The sequence below is a fragment of the Emydura macquarii genome, unplaced genomic scaffold (genome assembly GCF_026122565.2).
Source record: "Emydura macquarii macquarii isolate MOO-44397 ecotype Brisbane River unplaced genomic scaffold, CSIRO-AGI_Emac_v2 contig_450, whole genome shotgun sequence".
In the NCBI taxonomy this organism is placed as follows: Eukaryota; Metazoa; Chordata; order Testudines; family Chelidae; genus Emydura; species Emydura macquarii.
The window spans coordinates 13,634,698-13,662,696 of NW_027130587.1; the positions used below are offsets into that span (position 1 = coordinate 13,634,698).

Here is a 27,999-nt window from a genome sequence, read left to right on the forward strand (position 1 = left end):
TTTATAGTGTGTGTGAGGGGGGGAATATCCCCTTTCTTACTATGTGACACTTTTGAAGCTTAATATTGGACAACAAAATTTTTTAATGCTGACTAGGAGATGTGGGACAGATTTGACTATGTGTGAGAGCAGGTGATTGAATAGTGGAGCTGGGATAAACTTTTATGGTGGTGCCAGCTTTTGCAATTTTATCTCCAGTCTTGGGATAGTTGGTATTTTTTGGTAACATGAGAGTCTCAGATTGCATTTAAAAAAACAATCAACAAAGCTTCTATCCCTTATTGTAGAGAGAAACTTGAAAATGTAAACCCTAAAGGTTCAAAATACAGAAAGAAAATAAAAAAAGAATCCAAATTGATTGGGTTAGAAATCCATGATCTATATATTTTTTTAAATGCCCTACTTACAATTTTTGAATGCCAGAATTGACAATACTACTTATTAGCAAATTAATGGGAGTGGGGGGTGGGGGAATTGTGAATACTTTGTTCATCCATGCTGAGAACTGGCTGGAGTGAGAAAAATTATTTATACATAGCTATTCAGTTTTGGGGGGAAGTTTAATCTAAAACGATGCATGAATATTACTTGATCCACTTGTGTAAGTGCACGTATGCATAGGAGTTCAGGGTTACAAATACCTTGATAAAGTGGCTAGAAATCCAAACATGGAAGGAGTGGTCCTTCTACTTACAGAAGAGGGCGAAGGGTTAAAATTGCAGGGTTTGCCACTGACTTGGTGGCCATGTGTAAGTCTGCTATCTCTTAAATGGATAAAACACCCTCAAAGCTGTTTCGGGACTGAGGGCTTGTGTAGACTTACAGTGCTGCAGCTGCTCCATTGTAGTGCTTAGTGAAGATACTGCCTAGCCAACAGAAGAGCTTGTCCTATCAGTGTAGGTACTCCACCTCCCCGAGCGGTGGTAGTGACATCAACAGGAGAAGCTCTCCTATTGACATAGCGCTCTCTGTACCAGGAGTTAGGTCGGTACAACTGTGTTGCTCAGGAGGATGGAGCGACATAGTTAAGACAATTTAAGTCACCGTGCAGACAGCGCTAGATCACCGGAAGAATTCTTCTCTCTACGTACTTCAGTCAAGAAGTTGCCTAGCAGCTCTCACTTAATTCCAGATTTTTGAATGGCATTTGTCATCTCTATATCTACTTAATGCATATTTTGAGCATGATGGAAGTCCTGAACAATGCAGCTGGCCCTGTAACTCTTCTTAAGAGACAACTCAGTCTGTGAACGTTTAGGCCACTGGACAGCATCGTTGTGCTTTGTGCATCTCTTGATATTCCACCTGTTTGGATCAAAACATTCCATGATGTTTTGCACTGAGAGGTTAGTAAGTGCGTAGTGGTACAGACCTCCATGGATGCACGGCCATAAATAACACCACACGCAGCACGTTGTTTTATATACCTGTTACTCGGGTTGAGTGCTAAACTAGTGGCTTCCTGGAGATAGAAGAGGCAAAAATGATGCTGTATCCTGGTCACTAGATCTTTATGCATATCACTCCTAATTCTCCCCTTTTTCCATTTGAGTCACTGGCCATCACACTTTAATGCAGTAAACCACTGTTGGGGCCTGGACGTAACCTTCAGGCTCTTATTACCTGCATCCCTTGCAGAGTAGGATTTAGAAAGCCACGTTAGCACTTACAAACCTCTCTGGTTGTGATCTCTGCTTCAGCTGAAATGAACACCATTACCCTGCTCTCAAATGAGCAGCAATGGCACCTTGAGATACCTCGCTCTTATAGAGTGATTTTCATCAACAGATCTCAGAGGGCTTTACAAAGGAGGTCAGTATCATTGTCCCCATTTTACAGCTTGGGGAAAGTGGCTTGCTCAAGGTCACGCAGTAGAGTAATGGCAGAGTTGGGAATAAAACTCAGGTCTCCTGAGTCCCAGTCTTCTCTATCCAGTAGGCTACACTGCCTCCCCTATTCCTCCCGGAAGCTAGGGAGACCCAAGGGAAGGCCATCCAGGTGCTGTGGGGGATTGTTGTCAGCCACGGGACCGGCTGTGGAATTCAGTTCCAGAGGAGCCTGACCCAGGCTGTCTGCGTTCAGACCAAAGCATGAGACGACAATGTTTTAACGAACAGCACCCCGGAAAGCAAAGCAAACGCACGTTCTGCCGTGGAACACAGAGGGGAGAACGGTTGTTAGGTGCCCGGTGCTTTCTGCACAACTGTTGTTTGCAACTTTGTTCCTGTGGGGAAAGGCACCTTAGAAATACCGCAGATAGAGCCCAATTGCTGCTGCAAATGGTACCGTCTTGGTTGGAGAAAGGCAGCCAGCGGGGGTGACTGGGTGAGTGAATGTGCCAGGACCCTCTGCTGGACCAGTTTCTCCTGCCCCTTTCCATGCAGTCTGTGAGCGTGGGGGAATGGAGACCTACATGACAGTGTCTAGGGAGCAGCTGTGTCTGAGGTCTGCTGTCTCATACCCTTCATATGTAACTTAATATGTAATAGAGAGACAGTTTTCCTTCTCTTTCCATCAGCTTCCCCTGGTCCAACCTCCCCTCCCCATTTCCCTCCCCCCCCCCAAGCTTTACTGGAATAGCCTGTATCTTCTCCTTTTGAGGAATGCTACTGAAGGGTTTATTTAATGCGTTCCATTCTGCTGAATAGGGGACGAGATCTTTATCACCGCAAACTGACATTCCTGTGTTTTACTGGGACTGGTCCTGTTTGTTTTTCTTACCTTTCTGTCTCTACTTTCCTTCCCTTCTGCTGGTTATCCATTCACATTGGTTCAGGGGCCACGTGTGTGGAACGAAGGGGTACCAGAATCCCTTAGATTTGCAATTTCTTTACAGAAGCCTGGTCTTTACTAGGAGAAAAGGTGTGGGGGTTTTTAATCTGGTGTTACCTCACTTGAGGTAAAAGCCTCAGGAAGACAAAGCAGTTGTAGGCCTTGTCTTCACTGCTTTAAAATAAAAAGCGCCTTTTTTATTTTAACCACAGAGTAACTAAGACACATGAGCTGCCCTGAGGTAAAACACTGTGAAGATGCGGCTCTTTAGTTTTACTGTGTAGGTCTGACCTCGGTGAGCCTACCTTGGAATAAAACTGAAGTGCCTGGCGCTGTGTTTTTATATCAGGGTAGTTCCAGTGCATTGGTTACCCTGAGGTTAAAAAATACCCCTTCTTCAGGACTGAAGACAAGGCTGTAGTTTTAACATAAGGTCAAGGTAAACCTAACCTCCCCCATAGTGTTTCTACTTACCTGCTAACATGTTTGAAAGCTACACAGTCTTTGTTTTCACTAAGATTTTGCCTCCTGTAAGCTGCTTCATGTTACCTAACATGAGGAAAGAGAGTGCCTTTTTTCCTAGTGAAGATGCAACCATAGAGGCTTCTTCCTGCCTGTGGTGTTTAATTTGTCATGCTATAGAAAGCTCCATGCCTTGTGGAGGGTACTGCTCCTTTTCATGTCTCCCCCAGTGCATTAAGAGTTGAATAATGTGTTGATTTTTGCAGGGGCATTGGAAGTCCAAGACTAGCCGCCGTGTTTGTTGGCAAGCGTTTGGGACTCTGGCTGCCATGTCACGGCTGGTAAGCGAGCACTGAGATAAACGTGATTGAACAACGGTTTAAATTTCAGCCCTGATGGGGCAAAATTAGTTGCAATGATACATGTGTGTTGAATAAAATTGTGGCTTATTGGCTGTAATTGCTAAAGAAGACTTTTTAAAGACTTGGCTGCTGGGGGGGAAGAATTACCGGCATTGAAATTTGTTCTTGCACAGTACGGTATTGATTATTATCATGGAGCATAATATGTTAGCCTCTGGTTGGTAAGCCAGCATTGTTATACACTGGGAAACGCTCAGTAAGGATCTTAAATGCATGCCTCTCTGTAAGTATAACCCACAGGGGAGTGTGTGTTACTGGACCCTCCTCTGCCTAATCCGCAGAGGATATGGCTATGTTAACAGCCTTGACTCTAGCTGAAGCTGTAGTAGCTCATGCTTTTAGATCTGGAGGTCTCCAGTTCTATCCCCAGTGAGTCACCTAAATTGGCGGCAGTCACAGAAAGATATAGTCTTATCAAAGACAACGGGAGTACTTGCATGCTTAAAATTAGGCGTGTGCTTAAATCCCTAGTTGAATCAGGGCCCTAATGCCAAGGTCCCCCAGCCACATTCGGGGGCTTAAACTCTCTTTAAATATCGTCTGGCTGGCCATGGTGGGCAGGGACCACACTTTTCAATGGCACTCCATTTGAGAGCGGGTCTGCCCACGCAGATGTCATTACAGGATTGAAGCCTTGGTTAGACCAAGGTTTGAAAACCGTGTTCCAGTCTTGCTCCCCACACAGGCAAATATACTGCTATGAAATATAGTTTGTGATCTGGTCGTGTTGCGCTCAGTGGACAAAGCTAGTTAGTAGCAAGGACAGTTGGCTCTGGATTTTAAATGCCATTTCCAACCTGAGATTAAAAACCAAAGAGTTAAAGGATTTGCCCAGCTTTGAGGGAATTTCAATAATAAATGAACAGCACTTTAACTGCATTAGGGGAAGAAAAAAAAACTACTGAGGCAAGTGTGTGTGTGTGTGTGTGGGGGGGGGCATCTTCTACAGAAAAGGGGGAAATGTTTAAAGTATTTGTTTCTTTGTTTAATTCTATTGTAAGCAAACCCTGAGACTTGATATGGGGGAGCAATTTTTTTCTGACGGTCTGGCATGCTGCATGCATTTGTCTCTGTTAATTTACATGGGGGAAGGTAGTAAATCTGCATGAGCACGTTGCTGGCTCTTAGATTTCACAGGGGTATTTAAAATAATAGTACCTGACAGTTTACTAGCAGCTAAGAGGTTTTTCTGCTTCAGAAAGCAAAATATTGTATGAGTTGTGTAACGTGTATAAATAATTTGAGGAATTAGGCCAGACTACCCAGTACACTTCCAGTGAAGAGCTAAAGACTTGATAGAGCTGTAAAGTTTGCAAATGGGGGAAGCCAAAACACAACCCAGATGTGTGTGGTTGAATGTCATCCTTGTTTAATTTCCTTTCTCTCTGAATCTAATCTGAATTGCCAAACGTTAGATTATAGTGCATTATTTCATTTGTCTTGCCTAATTCCTCTTTACCTTGAGCAGATGAAAAACATTGCACTAAATCAGACTGACAGTGCTTGAAACAAAAAAGATCTTAATCTTTCCATGTGTTGATGCAGACATAAACATGAAAAAAAAATATTTTAACGTAAGTTCTCAAGGTGGCTTTAATGTGTTGGAGACGCATGTTTTGAACTGGGACAGATTTCTTGATGACATGACCTGACGTGTGGAGGAAGTGCTTGCTGTGTCTTCATCAGTTACATCTGTAAACCTATAGTATTTCCCAGTGCAGATTTTAATGAATGAATGAGACCACGACTCTAATGAGAGAGCATAATTTAAACTTGGAAATCTAGAATTATATGTTATACCTTTCCACATCCCCTTTTTCTCCCCCACACACATGCAAACTATACATTTCCAACTTTATGTGATGCTTTTTCTTCAGATTCTCAGGCTCATTCATGCAGCAAAATCTACACAATAACACTATAACAGTAATGAAGATATTAAATATACATGTTTAATATCTGTGTGGCTCCTTCTATTTCAAAAGGCTCCACAAGTGCTTTACAAAGCTGCGTTGCTGAGTTGCTTCACACACACCGTTTACCTTCTCTTCTCGCCCCCAAAATGCATCTATTACTGGGGTGGAACGTGACAATTGCTTAATAACTATACTGTATAATAGAAGGTGAAGACTTTAAAAGGTAGGTATCTAACTAAAGCTGCATTGATTTATGTTCAGTTCCCATGGAAAGTTATCTTCAAAAGCCCTAGAAACGTCTTTTTTTATTAAAGAAAATTGATATTCTGCAGAAACTGATGGTGTATGTCCCATTGCTTGCCAGTTCATCATTCACAAGTGAGCGAGTAAATTTGTCAGTCCCTGGCAACTCCCAGCACAGAATGGCCCATAACATTGCACTGGCTCCATACTGTGTCAGAAGAAACTATGCCACCTACCAATTCATTGGAACAACTCCCTGTAGCATTTTGGGTTTTCATTGGAGGTCTCCCACCCCAGTAACAATCATGGCTCACACTGCTTAGTTTGTGAGAGTTATGTAGTTTGCACACAGGGGTGGGTGGTTTGGCTGTAGACTTGAATGAGGGCTGAGGATTTTTGGTGGCGGTTCTGTTCTGGTGCTTTATTTCATGTCTATCTGTATCTTCTATATACATATTAGAAAAGATTAGCTTATTGACAGGCTGCGGATTTCAGCATCCAGAAGCAATAAACTCTCTTCTCCCACTCTTCGGAGCCTGAGAGAGATTTGTGCAATTAGCAGTCCAGCATTTGTTTCATGGGAATGCAAATGAATATCCCAGCAGGGCAAGGTTGCACTAATCAATGGAGGTTTCCCTCTGAGCTGGGGCAGCTATACATTTTATGCGCTGCATGGCTCTGCTCACGTGGCACGTGGAGATGATGATGCTTTTACCTACCCACTTTGAGATCTATAAATGAAAAGTGCCGTGTGCAAGACTGTGGAGCCCATGTTCACCCTAATTTACTCATGCAGGTGGACTCATGGTCTTCAGTAGGATTACTGGTGTGAGTAAGTGCTGGTGTACAAGAGTTAGTTGTTGTTGCTTACATAGCTCATCCCTTTCATGTGCCAGTCCATGCCAAAGTCACATGACCACGCGTGAAACATGCATGTCTTTCCTACATGCGTGAGAGGCAGGAAGCTTGGAAGCAAATCCTAGCTGTTTCCTTCCCTTGGGTTTCACCAAGGCAACTCGCTGTAGAGGAGTTGGATGACAGGGAAAGTAAGAGGTGGATTTTTGAAAGGGAGAGACATGCATTCATGACTCCAGGAGGCCGCTTGCCAGCAGCCCGACAGCAGATGCCACTTCCACGTGACAGCTGTCAGAGGCGCAGAAAGCAACTGTTTTTTGCCATAAGCGGCTAATGTCGAGTCATTGTCTTCTGACTTGCTCTGTGATTTCCATCTGTAGCGTGCTCCCCCTCCTTCCATTAACTCAACCACTTCTCTGCCTTTTCCCACCAACTCTGTGTACGTGGGGGGGGGGGTCTCCAGCAATTTCCCTGCTCCCATGGGACCGCTTGCCTTGCCAGGTGCTGGTGCCTTCTTTCTTTCGAGTGCTGAAGCTCCGTCATGTCTGCTCTCGCTGGCCCCAGTTCGGCAGCACTTAAGAGCGTGCTCAATTTTAAGCACAGGAGCAGTCCCCCTGAAGTCATTCCTCTTCATTCTCCCCAGTGGGACTGCTCCTGTGCTTGAAGCTGAGCAGCTGCTTAAGCACCTTGCTGGATGGAGGGTTCTATCCCATGGCAAGCCCTTGGGTGGATGGCGGGGGGAGAAGAAGTGCTGGGTACGAGTAGGCAGAGAGGGGAATATTTACATTTGTCTTGCTGCTTTTTTGGGCAGGTGATGGGGGGGGGAGGGGGAAGAAGATAAGAATATTGGATACTTGAGCTCTCAGCCTAAAAAAAGCAAGAGGCTGAAGCCAGCTGGGTTTTCCAGCCCACTTACGTTATACAGCCTCCTTCAAAAAACACTCCTCTTTTGGGAAGGGAGAGGAAGGGTTTAGGGATGAGGGGGAGTTTCACCACTGTATCCTGAGCCCCGTCCTCTCCAGCTTCCCTAGTCCCAAGCTGCACAAATCTAAAGAGGCACTGCTGGAGTTTCACTAGCCTTGTTAAACAGGCCCTGTTCTCCCCACTGCACTCAATAGAAACACTCCTGTTGGTTTCCGTTGGTTGGAGATCAGGCCCCAAGTCAGGATCGTCGAAATAAAAGCTGCTGAAGATAGGGGGGTGGGATTTTCCTGTGCTCTAAATCTGTCCTATTGAAGTTACCATTGACTTCAGTGGGAGCAGAATTAGGCCAAAGCCAAGCCTGTTTGAAAATGCCACCTGAGAGAGTGAGCTATTCAATTGCACCTTGCCCATTAGGACCTGGTCCATACTGAAATGTCGCTAAGTTTGCTCTCTTTTGGCTGTTTGAGCCTGCCCTGTGGCAAAGGAGAGAGGAGTTACAAATCCTTAAGAGGAAAGGGGGGGGGGGGGGGAAGTGCATGAAGAATATTGTATGCTCTTAGACTGAGCAGAATGAAATGCATTCAATTCAGAGCATCCTGAAGTATAATTAATAGGCATTTTATTTGGGTCATCCTCATTTTGTTGCTTTAAATATATGCAGCTATTAAAGTGGAAAAAATCGAGCACATTTATCTCTGTAGATCCTTTTGTGAACGGGTCAGGTGTATTTTAAATAACCCTAGGAACTGTTAAGGTTATTAAAGCCTTTGGCGCCTCCAGTCTTCTCTCCACCCCCCCCCCCCCTTTCCTTTTTCCCTTTCCCGTCTTCCACACAGTGTATCTCTCCCTTTTCCCAGCACCCTGGGTGGATTGAAAAGAAACATTAAATAAACTAAAACCTATTACTTACGCTTTATGCAAGACACCTATTGTAGTTTTGTTCAGGGGCTGAGCCAGGTGCGTGTGGGAGTGTATGAAGAGTGGAAAAATGCTCTTTCAGAGTGCCTAAGTCTCCATTTATTTATTACTAGTATTATCTATCTATTGAGTCGTAGAGCACTTTTTTTTTTTCTTCAAAGTGCTGAGACTTTGCGAGTGATTTTGTAATACTCTCATTTGCGGCTCTTAATTAGTTTGGATTAATCAGCTCCTGTAAGCTGCCACATCGAGCTATGTGGGGATAATTGTTTTTGGTTGTATATGTTACTGGTTTTCTTTTAAGTAACACTGCAGATTGCGGAGTCCTTTTTCAGAGCATTAGTCTCTTGTGAAGCATTTCTGCATGAAACTCAAGGGAGGTGACCTGCCTGGAGGTTGGTGGGCTCGGAAATGAGCCACCCCGAATGGTTATGTTTGTTCTTTTCCTCTTTCTTCGTTGGGGCCTACGGCACATGAAGTTCCTTCAAAGGGAACTTATTGTCGTTGAAAGTGTCAGAGTGGATAGCCCAGGGAAACAGCCCTTTCTGTCCTCCCAGAGCTGAGGGGACAGAAGCACTTCAGATTTGGACTTCTCTTCACTGAAACATCTCAGCCTGTTTGAAGGGGTGAGAGAGATGTTTACGCTCCTTTCCCATTTAGTTTTTGACATCCCTGCTGCTTCCCGGGAAGGGCACCAGTTGCAGAGGTGGTTTTGTAATACAGATGCTTGCCCACAGCAAGTGGGACAAATACGTTTTTCATAACAGCCACTGAGTAGCCATCAGATGGCCCAACTTTCTGGCCTCTTGATAACCTGTTCTATTTTGAACTGTTCTGTTTTTCCTGCTGGGATTCCTATTCACTCTTCACCCAACTTCACCAGGCTCCATTGCTAAATGCACAGTCCCCCAGGCTTTGATTAAGAATCCCTTCTTCGGATTATCCACTGTAGAAAAGGCTTCCGCTTTCTGTATCAGAGCAGAGATGGGAGGAGTGAGACCTCCTCTTTCTACAACAGTTGAGGTCAGCTGGGATGCCATGTTTAATGGTCCCCAGATTTAAACATGAAGTTTGGTGGCAGGTAGTTTCAGGTAAAGGACTCTGGAACTTTCTCCCCTCTCAGCGGAGGTCTTCACAACAAAACAATAATGTTCTTTACTCAGATTAAAAAGCAGAGAAGACGCATCAACTTGGCTTTTAATTTGGGTGAGCAGTTCACGTTCAAACCCAGTCCTCCCTGTAGGCATTAAAAGCTGAGTTGACATGTCTTCTCGGGTTTTAACGCAAGGTAGCTAAACTGAATTAAGAACACACTTTATTTTGCAGTGTAGATGTACCTTCAGATTGACTGAGTTCAAACATTGGCCACCAGGGCATATGTCAAAGCCCACTTTCTCAGCTTGCTCTGTGAGGGCAGGTTGTCTGGAAGCGGAGAGAGTTTTACAAGGCTTGTGTTGTGAACACAACAGTTGTGTGCAGTTTCAGTTGCATGTTGCTGGGTATTTCCTCTCTCCGTACCTAAAGAGGATTCTTATGTGATGGCAACCTTCTGACCATACACAGGGATTGAAGCAGGGATGTCCACAGCTAAAAACATGGGTCTCTACAGCTTGAGCTAAAGACCCAGGCTCTGTATCTGAGGGCTGTGTAATCAGTGAGTTACACTAGGCATTTTACAGTACAGGTAGAAAAGTGAGCGCCTTAGCTAATTACATTATGGTATGGTTACATTGCCCCTCTATAGTGTGTTTCTTCCAGTGATCTCAGAACAATGTGTACAAACGTTGTCAGCGTCGCAAAAAGCCCTGCACAGTGGGCCAGCAGCTTATCTTTGGTAAGTCACTGCACCTCTCTGCCTCTGTTTCCCCATCTGTAGAGTGGGGATAATTATTCTTTTTCACCTGTGTAAATCACTGTGAAGTCTACAGATGAAAGTGCTAAGTATTATGATTGGTGACTTGCTCTGGGTCACACAGCAAGTCAGTATCACAGCTCAGAATAGAAACCAGGTGTCCTGTTTTCCAGTTGCATCTCGCTAGATTAACTTCCATACTTTAAGATAAGTTAATGATTGCATGTTTTTAACCAAGACCTGGAAGATTTGCTGCATCCAGCCACCCCAATGTAGCCCAACAGAAGAAATTCCAGGGTGAAGCAAAGAGTTAACTCGTGGATCTTTATTGTGCAGAGCTACCAAACCTACTTGAGTTTCATTTGTGTGGATCTTTTATTCCTTTCCCTGCTCCCCTTCACTCCCCCGAAATAGAGAGAGATCAATTTGCTTACTACGGGGTTTACTACCGGTTACCTTTACTGTGTGCCTTATTTCTCTTTGCTGAAGACTGAAACAAGCCGCTTGTGTTTGATTCACAGAGAACCGTGAGAAACAAGTTGTGTATGTGAGGCAGTGTGGGTTTTTTTTTTTTTTTTTTTTTCAATCTATTCAGCACTTTGTATATTCAAATTCTTCTAGTTTCAGTTCTTGCTGTTCTGCCAGATTTCCATAGCATTGATGGATTTTCTGAATTAATAAGTTTCTTCCCTCCCATCCCCTTTAGTTCCCTCTCTTCCCTTTTACTTTTGCAACTGGTGAAAAGTTTTCCTAAGCATGCAGCCTTATCCATATTGATTTGTCTCTCTCCTCTGTCTAAGTGGTTCTTAGATGTTTTATTTTGTAAAGCGTTAATAGAATTTTTCTTTTGCCATTGCACTTTATCTATTCAGGAGTTATTGAGAAGTCCTATTGTGTCACTGGACTATGTGGGAAAGAGGCTATTCTTCTGTTACAATGGCTGCCCTAAAAATAATGTGGGGTGGGGTTAACTCAGAAAGGGCAGAGACGTAGATAAAACGTTCTGACCTTAGGAAACAGAAAAGATAACCAATTAGGCATTGCTGAAAGCGCACCAGCTGGCTTAAAAACACTCTGCTGATTTTTAAGGGTATATTTTAACCAGAAATTGCTCAAAATCAGAAACTCAGCTCTAAAGAACTACTTCACTCCTTTGAATTTTGCAGGATTTCAGAGCTGAACACCTGGATTTGTATTTCTCCTTTATGGTTTTGCTTCCGAGCCAAAACTTTTACAGGCCTATTCCCAGTGTGGATAAAGCACAGATCTCACAAGGATGGCTGAGCTCACTTGGTTTTCACCCAAAGTGGCAGAAATGTCCCTCAGCCCAGCCCAGGAAGTCTGTGTTGTTATGATTGACTTTGCCCATTCAAACCCTGGCCATGCACATGTTCCAACTGTGCTAGGCACTGTGCAAGCACATAGCAAGAGACAGTTGCTTCCCCAAAGAGCTTTGAGCCAAGTCTGTAAAGGTAATTAGGTTCCTATTCCCACTGAAATCACTCTAGAGGTGAGAAGGAAGACATCATAAATCTCCATTTGACAGTTGGGGAACCAAAACACAGAACCAGGAATTACATTGGCGTCTTCTGAGACCCAGTCCAATACCAAGACCATCCCTCCTCTCTGTCATCGGGACTTTGGCAGTGCTTGGAGGAGTGAGATGATGATTGTCCAATAGGCTGACGCCTGTGTTGTCACTCGTGCGATCTACAGTTGAGGAAGAAAAGGGCTGTTAAAAGCTGCAGTTCAGGTTTCAGCCTGATCCGACTGTCTTAGCCCTGATCTACACTGCAAACTTATGTCGGTATAAATACGTCACTCAGGGGCGTGGAAAATCCACACCGGTGAATGGCGCAGTTATATCAACCTAGCTCCCGGTATAGACAGCGCTATTCAACAGGAGGGCTTCTCCCATCAACATAAAGTATTGCCTCTTGGGTAGGTGGAGTAGCTGCGCTGGTGGGAGAAGCTTTCGCATCAGCGTAGGTGGTGTCTTCACAAAGGCTATGTCTACATTACCACGTACGTTGGTATAATTTTGCTGTCACTCAAGGATGTGAATATTCCACCCCCCTGGAATAGTTACACCCACATAAATGCTAGCATGTATAGCACTATGGGGGCAGGAGAGCTTCTCCCTCCCACATAGCTTATGCCACTCATGGGGGCGTTTTGTTTTTCTTTATGCCAATGGAGAGCTTTCTCTCGTCGACATAGAGCGTCTTCATCTGACGTGCTGCAGCGCCGCTGCTGTACCAGTGCAGCTGTGCCACTGTAGCGCTGTAAGCACAGACAAGCCCTCAGTCCGGCAGTGGGAGGGAAGTCCGGATCAGAGCTGAGTGAAACTTTTCATAGACCACTTTTTTCAGAGAGAAGTGCGGATTCAACAGCACCAAAATGTTTCAGGTCAGTTTTGCTGACTTGTTTTGATTTTATTTAAAAAACAGCTCAAAAATTGAAATGTTTTGATTTTTTTGGTGCAAAAGAACTTTTTGTTTAAAAATGTCCTCTGATTTTTTAAAAAACAAAACAAAAACCAAGACTATTAAAAAGTGCTTGAACTCAAACCTAAGTGTTTCATTTAGCCTGAAATTAACTTTTTTTCTTTTCAAATTGCTAGTGAACCAAAAGAAGCTGTAATTTACACAACTCTAGTCCAGATCTTGTCCCTCACGGTATTTCTAGAGAAGATATGGGGAAATGAGTAAAGGGCCAGTGCATTTGTTTCCTTCTGTAGTTCACCTGTAAAGAAGGATGTGTATTTCCATTGCCCCTAGTAAACTGTTTATCAGTTAAGATGGGGGAGTTTGGGGAATTAACAGTGCACAGAGACTAGCACTGTGCTAATCAGCTCAGTGCTGTCATCTGGGGCACAAATGTGGTGTAGAAGGATCAACGTCACCCTGTGCATTACTTTCCCTTTGGACACAGAGTTGTTCCCCTTGCTGATGAGTGCTGCAAAGCAATGCCTTTGGGCACCTATTTGTTCAGCCCTTGTTTCCTAGCTACCAAAGCAGTCTTTAAACAAAACATAAACTTCAGCCGCGGTGTCTTGGTCTAGCTGCTACAGCAGGCTAAAGAGTCACGCTCTGTTAGCATGGGTTACAGGCTATCCCTGGCCAGAGAAACTCACCCTGTGCTTCAGATGTCCAGAGCAGTTCAAATCCTTGTACAAGCCGTGACTTTGTAATCCCTGGTCGGGGATTGAAGCTTCTGGCCTGGTTACAGTAGTGAGAACCCTTCCCCACTACATTTTAATTATGTTGCATCTGAATCAGATGACAGCAGTGGTAGGACTGGGCCTCTTGTTATGTTTGTATTTATAGTGCAAATGGGGCCCTCTCCGTGCTGGGATTGGGATTTTGGACAAGGATTTTGCGGTGAGAACAGTCATAAATAAAGCTGTGCCATAGACTAACTAGCATGGGGACTAAGAGGTGTTTAGCACACACTTTGCCTCCTCCGAAGCACAGGGTGGCTGTAGGTGAAGAAAAAGAGCAATGCATGTTCTTCAAACAAACTGGGCGAGGTGCTAAACATGATTCTGATCCTAGCGTGCTGGAGGACTTTGGAGAATTTTAATAAGCTCTGATCAACTCGTAATCCTAGGGCACAGATGAGTGCTAGGGGGATTGTCCTTATTTACCCTCTGAGCTTACTGACACCTGTGACTTTGTTTTGTTTATCGGGTAAGGCAGGGGAGCGGGGCGACATGATGATGTACGTACTTGAGTTTGGATTCTCATTTAGATCCCATACATGCTGGGGATGAAGGATTACACAGAATGAAGGGAGCATGTTACATTCTTTCTGTTCAGGCTGTTTCTAATACAGTTTTGCAACCAATGTGAATTAGACTAAGCAGTGTTAGCTGAAATGAGGTTTAAAAGGAGCCTAAGCACAATTTAAGGTTTTACTGTGCTGCAATTTGTACTGTATCATGGAAGCCGCCTCCAACACTGTAGTATGGACAAGTCCATCCTCTGTTTTTCAACCACGTTCCCAAATTATGCTACTGCCCTGCAAAGTCTGAGGCTGTAACACAGCGCATGCTTAAAGCATGCAAGATTGATGTATCCTAGGGGACTATCATCTAACTGCATCAGCTGCATGGTAATTTTTACAGGGTGGCTGCCATCGCAGAGTGACTCTTCAAAGAAACCAGTTTTCCTAAAATGAGTGGGTAAATAATACGTTGTTTAATTTAGGGCATGCGGGGCGGGGAGAGCGTGAAATCCTTTGTAGAATTCAATAGGGATGAACCCAACTGTAGAAATTATTGTGAAAAAACTATAGAGTTGAATAAAGAATGAGATCCATTCTATGGCTTGGCGTTTGTATGTTTGTTTTTCACTCTCATGTGGACTTCTATAGCAGAGAGATCATTCTTTATTAAATAGTAGTTAAAGCCATCTATGGCAAGGTTCTAATTTTCTGTTAAATTCTATAGGACTTTTCCATAAGGGTGCAGCAGCAGCCTGCTGAAGTTCCTGGAGTCTCTGAACAGTTTAAAATACAATATACTGAAAAAGAAACCCCCACACAGCCTCATTCAAAAATAAGGGTAAAATTTAGGTGTGGCTGGACAGATTAAATGTAGGTGGCATAAATCATGCAAATAGTAATGAAACTTGAAAATGATTTTCTTGCACTTCAATACATTTCATCAGTCAACCTTCTCTTCTGAAGTGGAAATGCCAAACCGGATGCAAATTAAGCCTCCTCCCTTCCTCCTGTTGCTTTTCAAAAGGCCTCTTGAAAATCTCTGAATACCTTTTTGGCTGACCAGATTTTGCCCCTCGCATACTTTTCGGAATCTTCTAATTCCCATCCAGCACAGTGATACTTACTGGAGACGTCTTGGGCTTGATTTGCATCCATGACTCTGGGGCCCCTCCTTATCTCTTTCCAGCTGCTTCAGAAGAAAGCTGAAAGGAAAAAGCTACTTGGATGTTTGTGCTTTTTAGGGCAATAAAACTTTAAAAGTGCATTTTCCCTCTAGGATCAAATGCCAACTAGGCTTTGTGTTGAAAGTGGCAGATTTCCAAAAGAAAGAGCTGACTCCAAGCAAAGGAAATGAGATCTGATGAATCCATGTGACCTGCCATACCTGAGCTGCGTCTGCCCCTACCCCAACCTTGTCTCCACAGTACTTGATTTGTTTGTATGTCTTCATTAGCCTGGTGGCAAATGTGCTAAAACACGCCTTCCCTATCTTCTGTCTTGCAGGTAGAGGATGCCATGCTTATGTTTGACAAGACTACCAACAGGCATAGAGGTAAGAGAGAGCATCTGAGTTCAGATGCCACATTTGATAATTGTCAAATGCAGAAACTCTGTGTGGGGAAGGTAACACTGCTCAGCTGGCTGGCCCAGTGGCCTCAACAGCAGCATTCAGTGGTGCCATGCAAGGAGCCTGGGATCTGAATGAGCTACCCATGTCTTGTGATCACAACAGAGTTGGGTGGGCCTGGGTCTCGGTTTTTGTGTGTGTCTGGGGGTAGCTTGGATTTCTCAACGGCGACAACTCTTCTGGCCACTTTATAGAGACTTGTCTCTGAGGCCGAAAGAACGTCCTATTCAGCTTGACTCCGGTGGGAGGAGGATTGCTGGGATGGGTAGCCTTTTGTGGAGATAAAAGTGTGGCAAAGTGGGGGGTCGTTAGGCATCTGATCCTGAAGTGGAGAGGGGCAGAGTAACATTTAGAGCTGGAAGAAATGTTCAAAGTTTTCTCCTTGGTCACCCCGCTGCTGGCCTAATGAAGATATATGGCAAGTGGGTCCAGCCCTCAGTACTGAGGGGATGAGCCCTCACTCACACCTCTCCATGGTTTCTACGCATGACATACTCTGTAGCCCCATAACAGATATCCGCCTGAGCCTGTGATGCCTGTTTGTACTTGAGGATGAGCAAGAACCTTAACTTGGAATTCCTTTACCTTGATGTACCTTAGACCAGATTGGGCCCCGTTGCCAGCTGGCTTCCACCCACTCTCTAAATGTACACACACACACAGGGCATGTGTACACTTGAATGCGTGTGCAAGACTTAATACTAGCAACCAGAAGCGTACCTCAATGTGCAAATTCATTATGCCGGTATTAGAGGTTGTGCCTGAGAATCTGATCCTCAGGGCTTGTCCATACAGGGAAAAGGACCTGCGCAAACATCGCGATATAACTATACCATTCTAACTATGCCAGTGTAACTCCCCATGTGGGCACTCTGAAAAGTGACTTTTCTTGGTTTAGCTTATCCCACTATAATTCTGCTGGTCAATTTCCCCAGGTAGACAAGCTCTTATTGTTTTTATCCAGCTGTATAATTTCTTTGATCAGCATTAAAGGGCATTACTATAGGCTGGAGACTATTGTTGGGATATACCAGTTCAGTTTTTTCTTAGAAGGCACAGGGCCACCCTTTATCCCTTTATAATCGTTTCACAGCTCTGCTGCTGCTCAGAGACTGTGTTCCAAAATGGTCCCGCTCCTCTGGAGTCACTGATTAGAGCTTCAGAACTGCAGGCTAACAGGACACTGACCACATGCACAGCAACGCACCTGCATGGCACTTAGATCCGCTTCGATTCTTCCCTCTGGGATCCTCTTGTCCCTTGTCTCCCTCCTCCAGTCCCTTCATCTCCTATCTTCGCTGCACAAACACCGAACAAAAAGATTATCTGTGCTCCAAAGAGCTTATGACAAAACAAGAGCCAACAAGTAGATACGTATGGATGATGGGGAGTATGTTTTGTGGCTGGTTTGGATTCCTTGGTGCGATGCTCGCAGGCAGCGTGGTGGTGCCATGTAAAATGGAAATAGTGAAGGCAGTTGATTGGGTGTCAAGCACGGGGCTTTGCTGTTTGTTTAAAGAATTCATTAATGCCCTGGAGGGAGATGACATTCATTTTCTATTGATACCTTTCCTTGTCTGCAGCTTTACCGAAGTGCAAGCAGAACCAGTCATTTGGTTTGGCTTGAGTTTCTGGTGTTGCCTTCCAGCTAAGATTGCGAAATGTAACAAATGAGATTGAATATCGACTCGTGCCCACAAGGAGGGGAAGACGAGTTTGTGGAGCTGGAATCACAGCTGTGATCTCCATATCCCACCCATGCTGAAATTACCGTTTTATCGTTATTACTGATTGATTTGTGTTACAGTAATGCCTAGAGTCCCTGACTGAGACATGGTGCCAGATGCTATATGAACACCTTGTGAAAGACCATCTCTGCCCCGAACAGCTTACAGTCTAAATAGACAGGACAGCCAATGTCTGGGAGGAATGCAATTTATTCCCACTTTGTAGATGGGGCACTGGTACACAGAAAGACTGAAGTGTCGCACGCAAGTTCACACAAGAAGCCTGTGTAACTAAGTTCAGATCACTGAATTTTCTGGTCAGTGCCTTAACTGCAAAATCATTCTTCCTTCCATTGATGCTAAATCTCTATTCACATCTTTCAGGGGAGGGCTAAGGCAGGCTCTCCGAGATCAGGACCCTGTGGAGCAGGGAGGGGCAGTCAGTGCAGTAAAAGCAGCAAATTACACAGCTATCTGCTTCGCTTGAGAGGAGGCTCCAGGACTGAAGACTTGTCTACACATGGTTTTTACACTTCTTTAACTAAATCAGTTTAAAAACTAAATCAGTGGAAGCCCTTCATGGGAAGACAGTCATTTATATCAGGCTTGGTCTACACTTACAACTACATTGACACAGCTACAGAGCTCAGGGCTGTGAAAAATCTGTACTTCTGAGCAATATAGCTATATTGACTTAACCTCCAGTATAGATGTAGCTAGGTCAACCGAAGAATGCTACCATCGCTTGGGGAGGAGGAGTTTCTACAGCAATGGACAACCCCCTCCCATTGCTGTAGTTTGTGTATGCACTATAGGGTTACAGCAGCATAGCTATGCCACCGTTGTGCCCATAGTGTAGACATGGCCTCAGTTTCGCTTGTGTTGGTTGCAAGCTATACTGTTATGTGTGTGTCTGTATTTGGGTGTCCTGCTGAACTAAATCCATTTTAGTTAAATCGGTGCAAAAACTACAAGAAGAATAGATATCCCCTTTGAAGAAGACAAAACAGAGCTATGTGTCATTTCATAAAAGTATTTTTAAAATAAAAAAATCCGTCTTTTTTCCCCAGTATCTGAAATTTCAACATTCAAATGATGTTGAACAGCCCATAGCTGTTCAGAGAAACACAGGGGAAATGCTCTTCATTGTCCTTTGGTTTGGTTTGGTTTGGTTTTTTTTGTTAGTTTAAAGCTAGCAATTCAGAAATTTTGTCAATTTTGACATTTTAAATATTTCAGTCAGGCTCAGGCAAATGTCTATGAAGGGAGTTATCTCCTTGTACATGAGAAACAGTTTAGCGGAAACGCTAGCTAGGTAGGCAGCCAGCACTTTGCTATCTGACCATGAGCATCTTGACTATACAACCACTTATCTTGGGTGCAAGCACAGCCATTCCCTTCCAGCTTCATGTTCTGTGCTGACTGCCTGGAATGTATGCTAAATGTAATCCTGTAAAGTCTTGGGATTTAGGAATTAAAAGTCAGAGTTCTTGTCTTATTAATTTCTTGAAGGCTGCCACTAGGGCAAATGAATCAACAAAGCCTGTGTATAATATATATACATAAAAACACATGGAACATTTTAAAAATCTGATGGCTGTGGTCTTTGAGCTATATTAGACACCAAAGCTTCTTAGCATAATAATTTGTTGTCTCTGGATATTGATAGGAGGAGTTGATGTTGACCTCCTCACAGATACACTGATGGCACGTGTCATTGGAAAATAATTTCCTTTAGATTTGAAATTAGGTCTTAAATTTGGCATATGCCTCTGATGGCAGCGTAATTTGGTCTTTCTTTGAAGCAGCATGGTCGGTGGGAATGAGCAGCAGAAACTCTTGCATTCTAATCTCGGTTCTGACGCTGACTTACTGACCTTGGGCAACACGTAACCATTCTGTGTCTCTTTTCTCACCTGTGAAAGGGGATAATTGTACTTCTTTAAAGATACCACCGTCATAGAACTCTTACTTGGAGGTTTCAAGCATGCTGGAGTTTTGAAACCCAAAAGTGAGACTCCTACGTCAATGGTATCTCTGTGGAAGCAGAATCACCAGGTAATTTGCCCGTACCTACCTCACAAGAGTGATGCAGATTCCTTATTGCTTGTAGTGCCCTAAAAGTTGATTCAGGATTATTTTCAATGGGAATCTCCAGTAATATTAAATGATGTAGTTCTCTCTCTCTCAGTATATGGGTTTCTCTGTATGATATAGACGTTACACTACAAACACCTCTCTGCTTTAACATGTTACAGGGGAAAATAAAAACCTGATATGGCTCATGGTTTCTGCCCCCAAGTGGAAACAGATTTCAACAGTTTATGTAATTTGTCTTTCAGACTGTAGCCACTTAAGTGTTCCTATGTTTACACTTTGTGCGGGCTTGCTTGACTGATACAGTTATTGTCTGAGCCACAAAAGTGTCAGCTTCTTGGAGTAATGTATATAGCTCATTTGTTTAGGGAGACTGCCAAAAAGTTTAGAGTATTCTGAGTAAAGTCAAGAAGTGCTACAAGCTCTGGAAATTAGTGTGGGGATAGTGGCCAAGCCCGATTTCCTAGAACACCAGGACCGCTGGCTTGAGCATGTTACCTCATTCCTCTCTCCATGGCAGAATCGAGAGACTTCAGCTCATTACCCCACTCCTCCTAAATTATTCATTGTTTGTGTCGCTTGCTTCAGTAGGGATGCTAGTGACTGCTGGTTGCTGGAGTAGAAAAACTTCCAGGTAATCTGTTTCCCCCACCGCTATCTCTTCTATAAAATACTTCTGTTTAAAATTGCAGTACCCAACAACTGAGCAATAAAACCAAACAAACTTGCAGAGCTGAGATTTTCAAAAATAACCAAAGAAATTTGAATACCCAAATTCCATTGATTTGTAATGGGAAATCTTTGTCCAAGCCCTTTACCTGATTTTGAAAGTTCATCCCAAAATGATTTCCTTTATTTTTAAGGATATTTCCAATCCTCCTCTTCTCAGCCACCCTGAAAATGGATATAAAATACTGTTCCCCACTCAAGATCTTGACTTAGTTGTTGTGTTTAAGAACAATGTTACATGGTGCTTGTCTTTGGCACAAGGGTGGCTAAGTTTCCTCTCTGACCTGGTTCAGTCGGATGATGAAGTTAAAGAAACGCCAAGGGGCTAATTCCTCAGCAAGGCGGAGATTTGGCCAGACTGAACATGCTCCAGCGATTCTTCTACTCACCTCTGTCCAGGTTCTGTTTTTTCTTTGCTTAAACTCTGCAGACTATGAAGTGGCTTATGCAACACATGGCAGGTGGCCCAAGGAGTTGTATTCCAAAATTCATATGAAATCAGTACTTCTTCTTTCCTGAGACTTTTGCAGCATCAGTTTGCAGGCTCCTATTCTGGAATTTTTATTATCTGCCTACTCTGTCTGAGAATTACATTTGGTAATTCATGAAAGTTACTTCCTCTGCTACTTCCGAGGCTGCGCAGTCTTTGCCCTTTCTTGGCACGTGCAGGTTGGATGCACAGTAGGCAGAATCCTAAGATCCAAGACAATGCATCGTCTTGTGGCATAACCACACTGCACATGTGGAATGTTCTGGGTGAAGTCTGTAGAATTTTGTTGCCCCTAGTGGCTGACCCAAAGAGAAGATAAAAGCTATACTCCAAGCGGCTAACGGAGATGCTCTATTAGTTGAAGTGGCGGAGGCTTTTGTTTATAAACACAAAAGTCCTGGGTTCTATCCCCCCTGAACCCCAAGGGCTGATTCTGTACACACAACCCACGTATATCTACCCTTGCTCATGCCTGCTAGTTCCAATGGCACTCTGTTCACAGGATTATCAGGTGCCCAAACCCAAGGATTTACTTTACTTGGTAGGGTATTGCTGCTCTGCTGGGCACCACTGTGAGGATGGGGGGAGGCTGCAGGGAGGGTGTTGAAAAAAATCAAACAGGGATGTTGTCGTCTTTCCTTGTTTCCCGCAGTCAAGACTCTCATTGTGCCTTTCCATTCTGATCTCAAGGTGATCCTTGATGCGTCTCCTGTGTGCGGCACTGCGCTGCCGTAAGCACTTTCCAAACCACTAGACGCTGGGAAACATTTACGTTTGTGCTCCATGCTATTGCTGAGATGTGCTTTAACAGCTCCAATTCAGCTATTTTTATATACACTTCGGGGGAAGATGAAATATTGTGTTTGGTAGCCCTGCGTTATCAGGTGCGAGCCTGAGTGATAAGCCCTTAGAGGATGGATTCTCCTGTCAAAAACAGCTTTCCATTATATTAGTTGAAGAAAAGTTCCATAACTAGTGAAGTTGAAGGCTACATGTACAGAGGGCACCTTTGCTTCTAAAAAAGCCCCTTAATGCAAACTGGAAAAGCCCCTTTGCTGGAAGAAGGGAAGCAACAAGTTTTTAGCAGTTCTGTGATGATTTTATTTTTATTTTTATTTTATTGGCTTCTTTGATTTTTTTTTTATAGTCTTGTTTTACTACATGCACTCAATAGCGTCTCTCTTCTATTAGCGTCCTTACGTGAATGGTTTGAAAGAGACCCAAAGGACAGGGAAATGAAGACCAGCGATTCATTCAGGGCTAACAGATGCTGAAATACCAGTAGAAAGAGACACAGCCATTTCCAACTCCAGTATAGGCACTTAAACTGGACTTGGATCTCAGTCTTGTGTGGTGTTGAGCACTTCAGCTGAGCAAGGAGTTGTGGATGCTCAACAACTTACCGGAGGTGTTCAACACCTCCGAGGATCAGCTACACTTACCAAGCTGTTTCCCAGGGAACTGACTTTATCCTAGTGATAGGCAATGACTGCTGCTTAATCGAGACAGTATTAGCCCAAATTTCTCCTAATGGGGGAAGTAATTGGCTAGTGCTAAATCATTTTGCTGCTTGAGCAGGTGCTAAATAGATATTAAATTCTAAATTCCGGATCCTTAAATCTGCCAAACAAAGGTGAAAAGAAGAAACAATTATCACCTTAAATGAAATGCAGTGAGTAGTCTTTATTCTTTTGTTTTATGTCAGTAAGTCATTTCAGACATTTTATTTGAACAAGTGGCCACTTTTAATCAGGCTGGTAAGTTGTCCACCAGGTTGTTGTAATGAAGAGGGTTCTGCTATATCGATCCTGTATGAAGCCCACCAGATGTCAGCGGCTATTACATTCTGATTAGATTTTGAAACCTGTTTACAATGTAGTAGTGTGCAATGACTGTGTGAATAGCAATCCTTGAAACCACTTTTGGGTTAATCTTGATTCTCAAAAAAGCCAAGGAGAAAAGAGAAGTAGTTGATAAAATATCTGTTGTGATTTGCTTTTGTTCTTATACCACAGGCAAGGGAATGGGGAAAAATATTAAAATTCAGTTTTTATTTCTAGAAAGGATAGTAAATACAGTGTAACTTGTCTAAATGTGTAGCACTTGATCAACACTAAATAGTAAATCGAAGTCCCCAATATATGATACAGGGATACTAAGTGATACAGGGTGGATTTTCTGAACTGCTCAACATTGGCTTATTTCTGTTCTCAACTGAAGTCTATGGAAAGTTTTGAAAGTACCACTCACAGTAATTATCAGTAACTGGGTATAACCACTGTTGGACCTCTAAAATATGAAAATAGCATGATTTGCTAGCCATTTTGTTGCCCATGGTGGCGTCTCATATCTGGCTGTCCATTACTAGACACTCTCTAATAAAAGTAGTATTCCAAAGGTATTGCATTTCATCCCTATCTACCATGCTGTATTTATTGGAGGATGCAAAAATCTATTTAAATCTTTAATTGTTGGAATGGTCAGCTCTTGCATTACTAGATGAAAAACAATCCCCTGGTTTATTCCGATGCAATATAATAATAGCTTGCAATGGTTCTTTTTTTAGTTTGGTAATTTCATTACAGCATCTTGCACCTGATGAGCTAATACTTATAAGGCAGAAGTCACTGGTTCAGCTTAGTCGATAATAATATTAGCCATTGCTTAGCAGAAGGAAAATGTTGCCAGTCTACTTTTTCTGCGCTCTAAAGAGAGAAAAAGAGAAATGCTCGACACTTTTTGGAAGATCACTTTCTTTAGCCCATAGAAGTTGATAGAGCCTATTGAAAACTACTGGGTTAATAATGAAAGGATTTAGTTTGTAATTGGAAAAAAAAGTTGATTTTGTTACCCTTGCAAACCCCAGATAAAATCTTGAATTCTGCATTAGTTATTGATCTTGATGGTTGGAAAGAATCTCACAAGACGATGTCCTTCTAACTTCATTATGTAAGAGAGCTCTAGAAGGCATATGAATTTGCTGCCTGGAGTGTCAAATTGATGAAGCTAGGCGGTGGCTGTGCTGACTTGTTTTGCTACATATCTCTTTGCTGGAATGGCAGCGTGGCTTCAGTGGAGGCTTGTTTGCCATATCTATCAAGGCAGAAAAGAATTGATGGGTGAATGTTGACTGCTAGAAAAGGGGAGGAGGGAACAATGGATGAAAGGTGTCTAGACAAAAAGACAGGGGAGCCAAGGTGTTTAATCTAGTTTTACTGGAAATGGAGGTGGGCTGACCAGATGTCCCGATTTTATAGGGACAGTCCCAATATTCAGGAATTTGTAGGCACCTATTACCCCCCACTCCCTGTCCCGATTTTTCACACTTGCTATCTGGTCACCCTAGATGGAGCAAATGAAACTTTTTCTCATTAATTTGGGGCAACTCCCCTAAGTCCCTCCCCCCAACTATTAAATTTGAAACCTACGCTCTGAGACATTGTGACCTCCAGTATAACATAGGCCAGAGAACTCCCCCAAAATAATTCCTAGAGCAGATGTATTAGAAAAGGAGCCAATCGATTAGCAATGAGTCAGGATGGCATAAAAGAGGGTGAACTCAGTGACTTGTTAATTTTGCAGAGACCACACCAGAACACTCTTTAGCAAGTATTAAGAAGCACCCCACTTCAAAACTACTGTTTTGGAGTATGCTGAAGCTATATCTGTGCCCTCCTTTCAGTAGCCAGGGTGGTACACAATACGTATTTTTTCAGTGCTGCATGTTGAACAATAGGACATGCTGAAAGGAAAATAAAGGTTATATGTGATTGATTATCCCAAACTGTAATCACTGCTGTTAAATGCAACTTTAGATGGTTTTAAAGGCACAACAACCCTTCCCCACCCCAGTGTTGTTTTCTGAGTGGCTAACTACTTCCGTGTACAGTGAAATGATCCAAGAAGGTAGGGTGGTGGCATATGACCCTGGACCTCTTTCATCTGTCTGGATGGTGCAAACAGTGTCGTGTTCATTGGGGTTAACAGATCTCCCAATTGCCACGCAGCCAAGTCCATTAGAACCCAACACCTGGATCAAATTTGTTTATGGGTTTCTGCAAAGATGCAGCAAAAGTTCCCAGCACACGTACCTCTTCTGAGAGGAGTGCTTTAAACAGAACTAGCAGATTCTAGAAACCAGGGAACATGCCAACGTTCTTCAAGTGCCAGATCTTTAAGTGCTTGCCACCCACAGTTTGGGGTTTGATTTTTTTTCAAGACTGCTCAGCTCCCACTTTTTGGCACCTAAACAAGGGTCAGGTTGACGAAAGTGCCCAGCCACTCCCATTGGGGCATTTATGGCCAGATTTTCCCAGAAAGCTCAGCATCCAGTATACTAAACTCTTTGGATAATCCCTCTATTTAAACGCCTACGTGGGAGTTCAGCTCTTTGGAAAATCAGACCCAAACTGCATTGTGGCATGTGCATCTGTGTAACGCTTATCATCTTGAAATTTCTCAGAAGCAGCCTCTTAGCAAAGACAGACACTGTTTTCTTGTGGACACCTTTGTGCAGTTGTTTTTGATCTAAAAATAAATTAGTCAGACTGAAAATATGTGGCTGCTTTTTGTTCTCTTTTAGCATGCGGGGGTACCTCTTATTTATATCAATAAGATCTAAACACACATGTGGAATGGGGAGCATAGTCTACTATTTCCTTTCCATGTATTCCTCTCTTAAGGAAGAATCTGAGTGCATTGCGCTTGGCATTTGGATTGTCCCTTACTAGTGAATATCAGTACATAAAAGTATATGTCCAGGTACAAACAATTGGTATAATCATTCTATTTATCGAAGGAGACAGGAGAGATGTTGTTAGTAAGATATTGTCAAAGCTATGACTAAGACAAATGTTTTTTTAAGGAGAAAAATAGCCTTTCATGTTCTATACGGCTGCGAGAAATTCACTTTTGTAACTGACCTCTGAAGTCACAATTGACATTTTTATATATAAGATATAAAAATGATGCAGAATCTCTGAAATTATTTGTTCATTGCTGTCTGGTTCACGTAAAACAAGCTCATATGCAATTTAAGAAAAAATTGTCCCAAAACAGTTTAGAAAAAGCCTGGATTTAAAATAAGTAGAAAATCTTGCCTAAATGTGCTAATTTTGTGTAGTTTTTTGGGGGCAGAGTTCTTGCCATTCACATCATTGTGCTTTTTCTGAAGCAAGGCTAGGAAATGAACCTTTAATCATCTTTTAATCGTTTTTTTTTAAGTAAAACAGGCCGGACTAGGTGAGAACTCTGATTGGCTGACACCACTTATGTCAGGATAAGTTACGTTGCTCAGAGGTGTGACTAAATCACACACCCCAAGTGATGTAAATCACACCAACATAAGCACAGGTGTGGTTTTATTATGCCGACGAGAGATCTCTCTCCCTTCCGCATAGGGTGTCTTGACCAGATGCCCTTCAGTAATGCAGCTGCGCCACTGCAGCACTTCTAGTGTAGCCTAGCCCTAAAATTTTATCTAACCCAGGAGATTACATGGTGGCAGCCATATGTATGTATGTGCCAGTGACACTTGCCTCTTTTTGTAAAATGCATTGAGAGTTATGGATGAAAAGTTGTATGTGAGAGAGAACCAGTGGGGGGGGGGGGTGTTATTTATAGATGGCACTACTTTTTATTCCCTTGCTAATTTTCCCACTTTGTAAGGGGGCTCTAGAGAGAACAGTTGATTTGAGAGAAGCGTTCACTCTGCCCTAAGTGGTTCCTTACACACATTCCCCAGCTAGTAAAATTCATCTTAAGGATGTGTGTTTTTCAACACTGATGTAGAATTTAACCCTTAGACTATGGAGGCAGTGTATACTTTTCCTCCATGAACGGCACTGGGGATCTGAAGATGCATAGCAGCAGCTAGGATTTTTCTAAAGTGGTTTACCAAAATTAGCTTAAAGACTTCACAAGGGGTATTGTGAGGATTCGTTGGTTAATATTATCCACGATTTACAGACCTTATCAAAGCAAGGAGAAATAGCTGAGCTATGTACAGCCATACACACCTATAGGCATATTTACTTAGATTGATTATGCTACGTGGTGTATTAATATTTTATATACATACATTTACAATATACCCTAATTTGTTATAAATATTAATATATCATTATACTGTAACTTATTATAAGTATTCACTTTAATGTATGTAGTGCTTAATAAGTATATTAATAAAAGCTTCATCTCTTCAAATCTATCCCATGTGGAGAGCAGCTGTAATCAGCCAATGCCGACTTGGTGGTCCTTGTAGAATGAGCTGGTGGTTTTGGTCCAGCTTCTAATTGGCAGTTGTCCAAATCATACACAGCCACTTAATATTTGGCGTGTTTGCCCCTCTTACGGTCAGCATCAGCAGAGAGGCCAAGGAGCAAATGGAGACTGTGACTGAATTATCCCCACTCTCACATAGGCCAGAGTTTAAGCCGCATGGTAGGGTGATGTGCATCGCTGCCACTCATGCTGTACATGTTCCAAGAATATAGGTGTCCGTTTCCACCAAGGTTGACAAACCTGGTGCTTTTCACCAGCACCACATTAGTTAATGGGGAGGAGGGGGGGTGGAGGGGAAGAAAAAAAAAAATCAAGCCAGCAAGCTGCCAATTTTTGGATCCACTTTCCTTCTCTTTAATTTCCTGAACAGCACCCGGTGCCGTCACAACGGGGCACCTCACTTTAGATGTAAAAATAAATGCATTCAAGCCAATCTGAGTCCTGCCTCCCAGTAGATTCCATTTCATAATAAGGAATAAGGCTCCTGGCCATGCATTTCAAGGCGATTATTGAACGTCTCGGGTGGTTACAGTCACTCTGCCCCTAACCTCATGCTGTATAAGGCCACCTGAGGCTTCGAATAATTGCCCAGCTATGTACTGTCTGTCATACCTTATTGCTTAATTTTATACCAGTAATGAAAATTGCATCCAAAAGAGAGAAAAGAAAGAACAGCTGCGCTATCCAGAATGCACCTAAGGAATAGATGTGTCCAAACCCTGTCCCTAAAGAACGGAAGAGAATCTGCTTTCCAGAGCAGCACTCCAGGGATGTCTTTTTATTTTCTTGTTAAATAAACAAATGCTTTTTTAAAAAGAGAAAAGAAAAGAAAACAAGGTTGCAACGTAACCAGTGATTCATGTAGACGCCTCCAATTAAAAGATCAGGCTCTAAGATGAATATAAATGTAAAAATAGTCAGGGATCTTTGAGATTCCAAGAGCCCTCCCTTGCT

The 27,999-nt window shown here is 43.0% G+C and overlaps 1 protein-coding gene across 12 annotated transcripts in view; it reads left to right on the forward strand.

Moving 5' to 3' along the window:
* MSI2 (musashi RNA binding protein 2) overlaps positions 1-27,999 on the forward strand; it is a 364,912-nt gene that overhangs the window by 176,298 nt on the left and 160,615 nt on the right. For all 12 annotated transcript variants that reach the window (XM_067538055.1, XM_067538053.1, XM_067538056.1 and 9 more), the window contains exon 7: positions 15,597-15,645. In XM_067538055.1, coding sequence (XP_067394156.1) covers positions 15,597-15,645 — 49 coding nt within the window. The remainder of the gene's footprint in view (positions 1-15,596; positions 15,646-27,999) is intronic.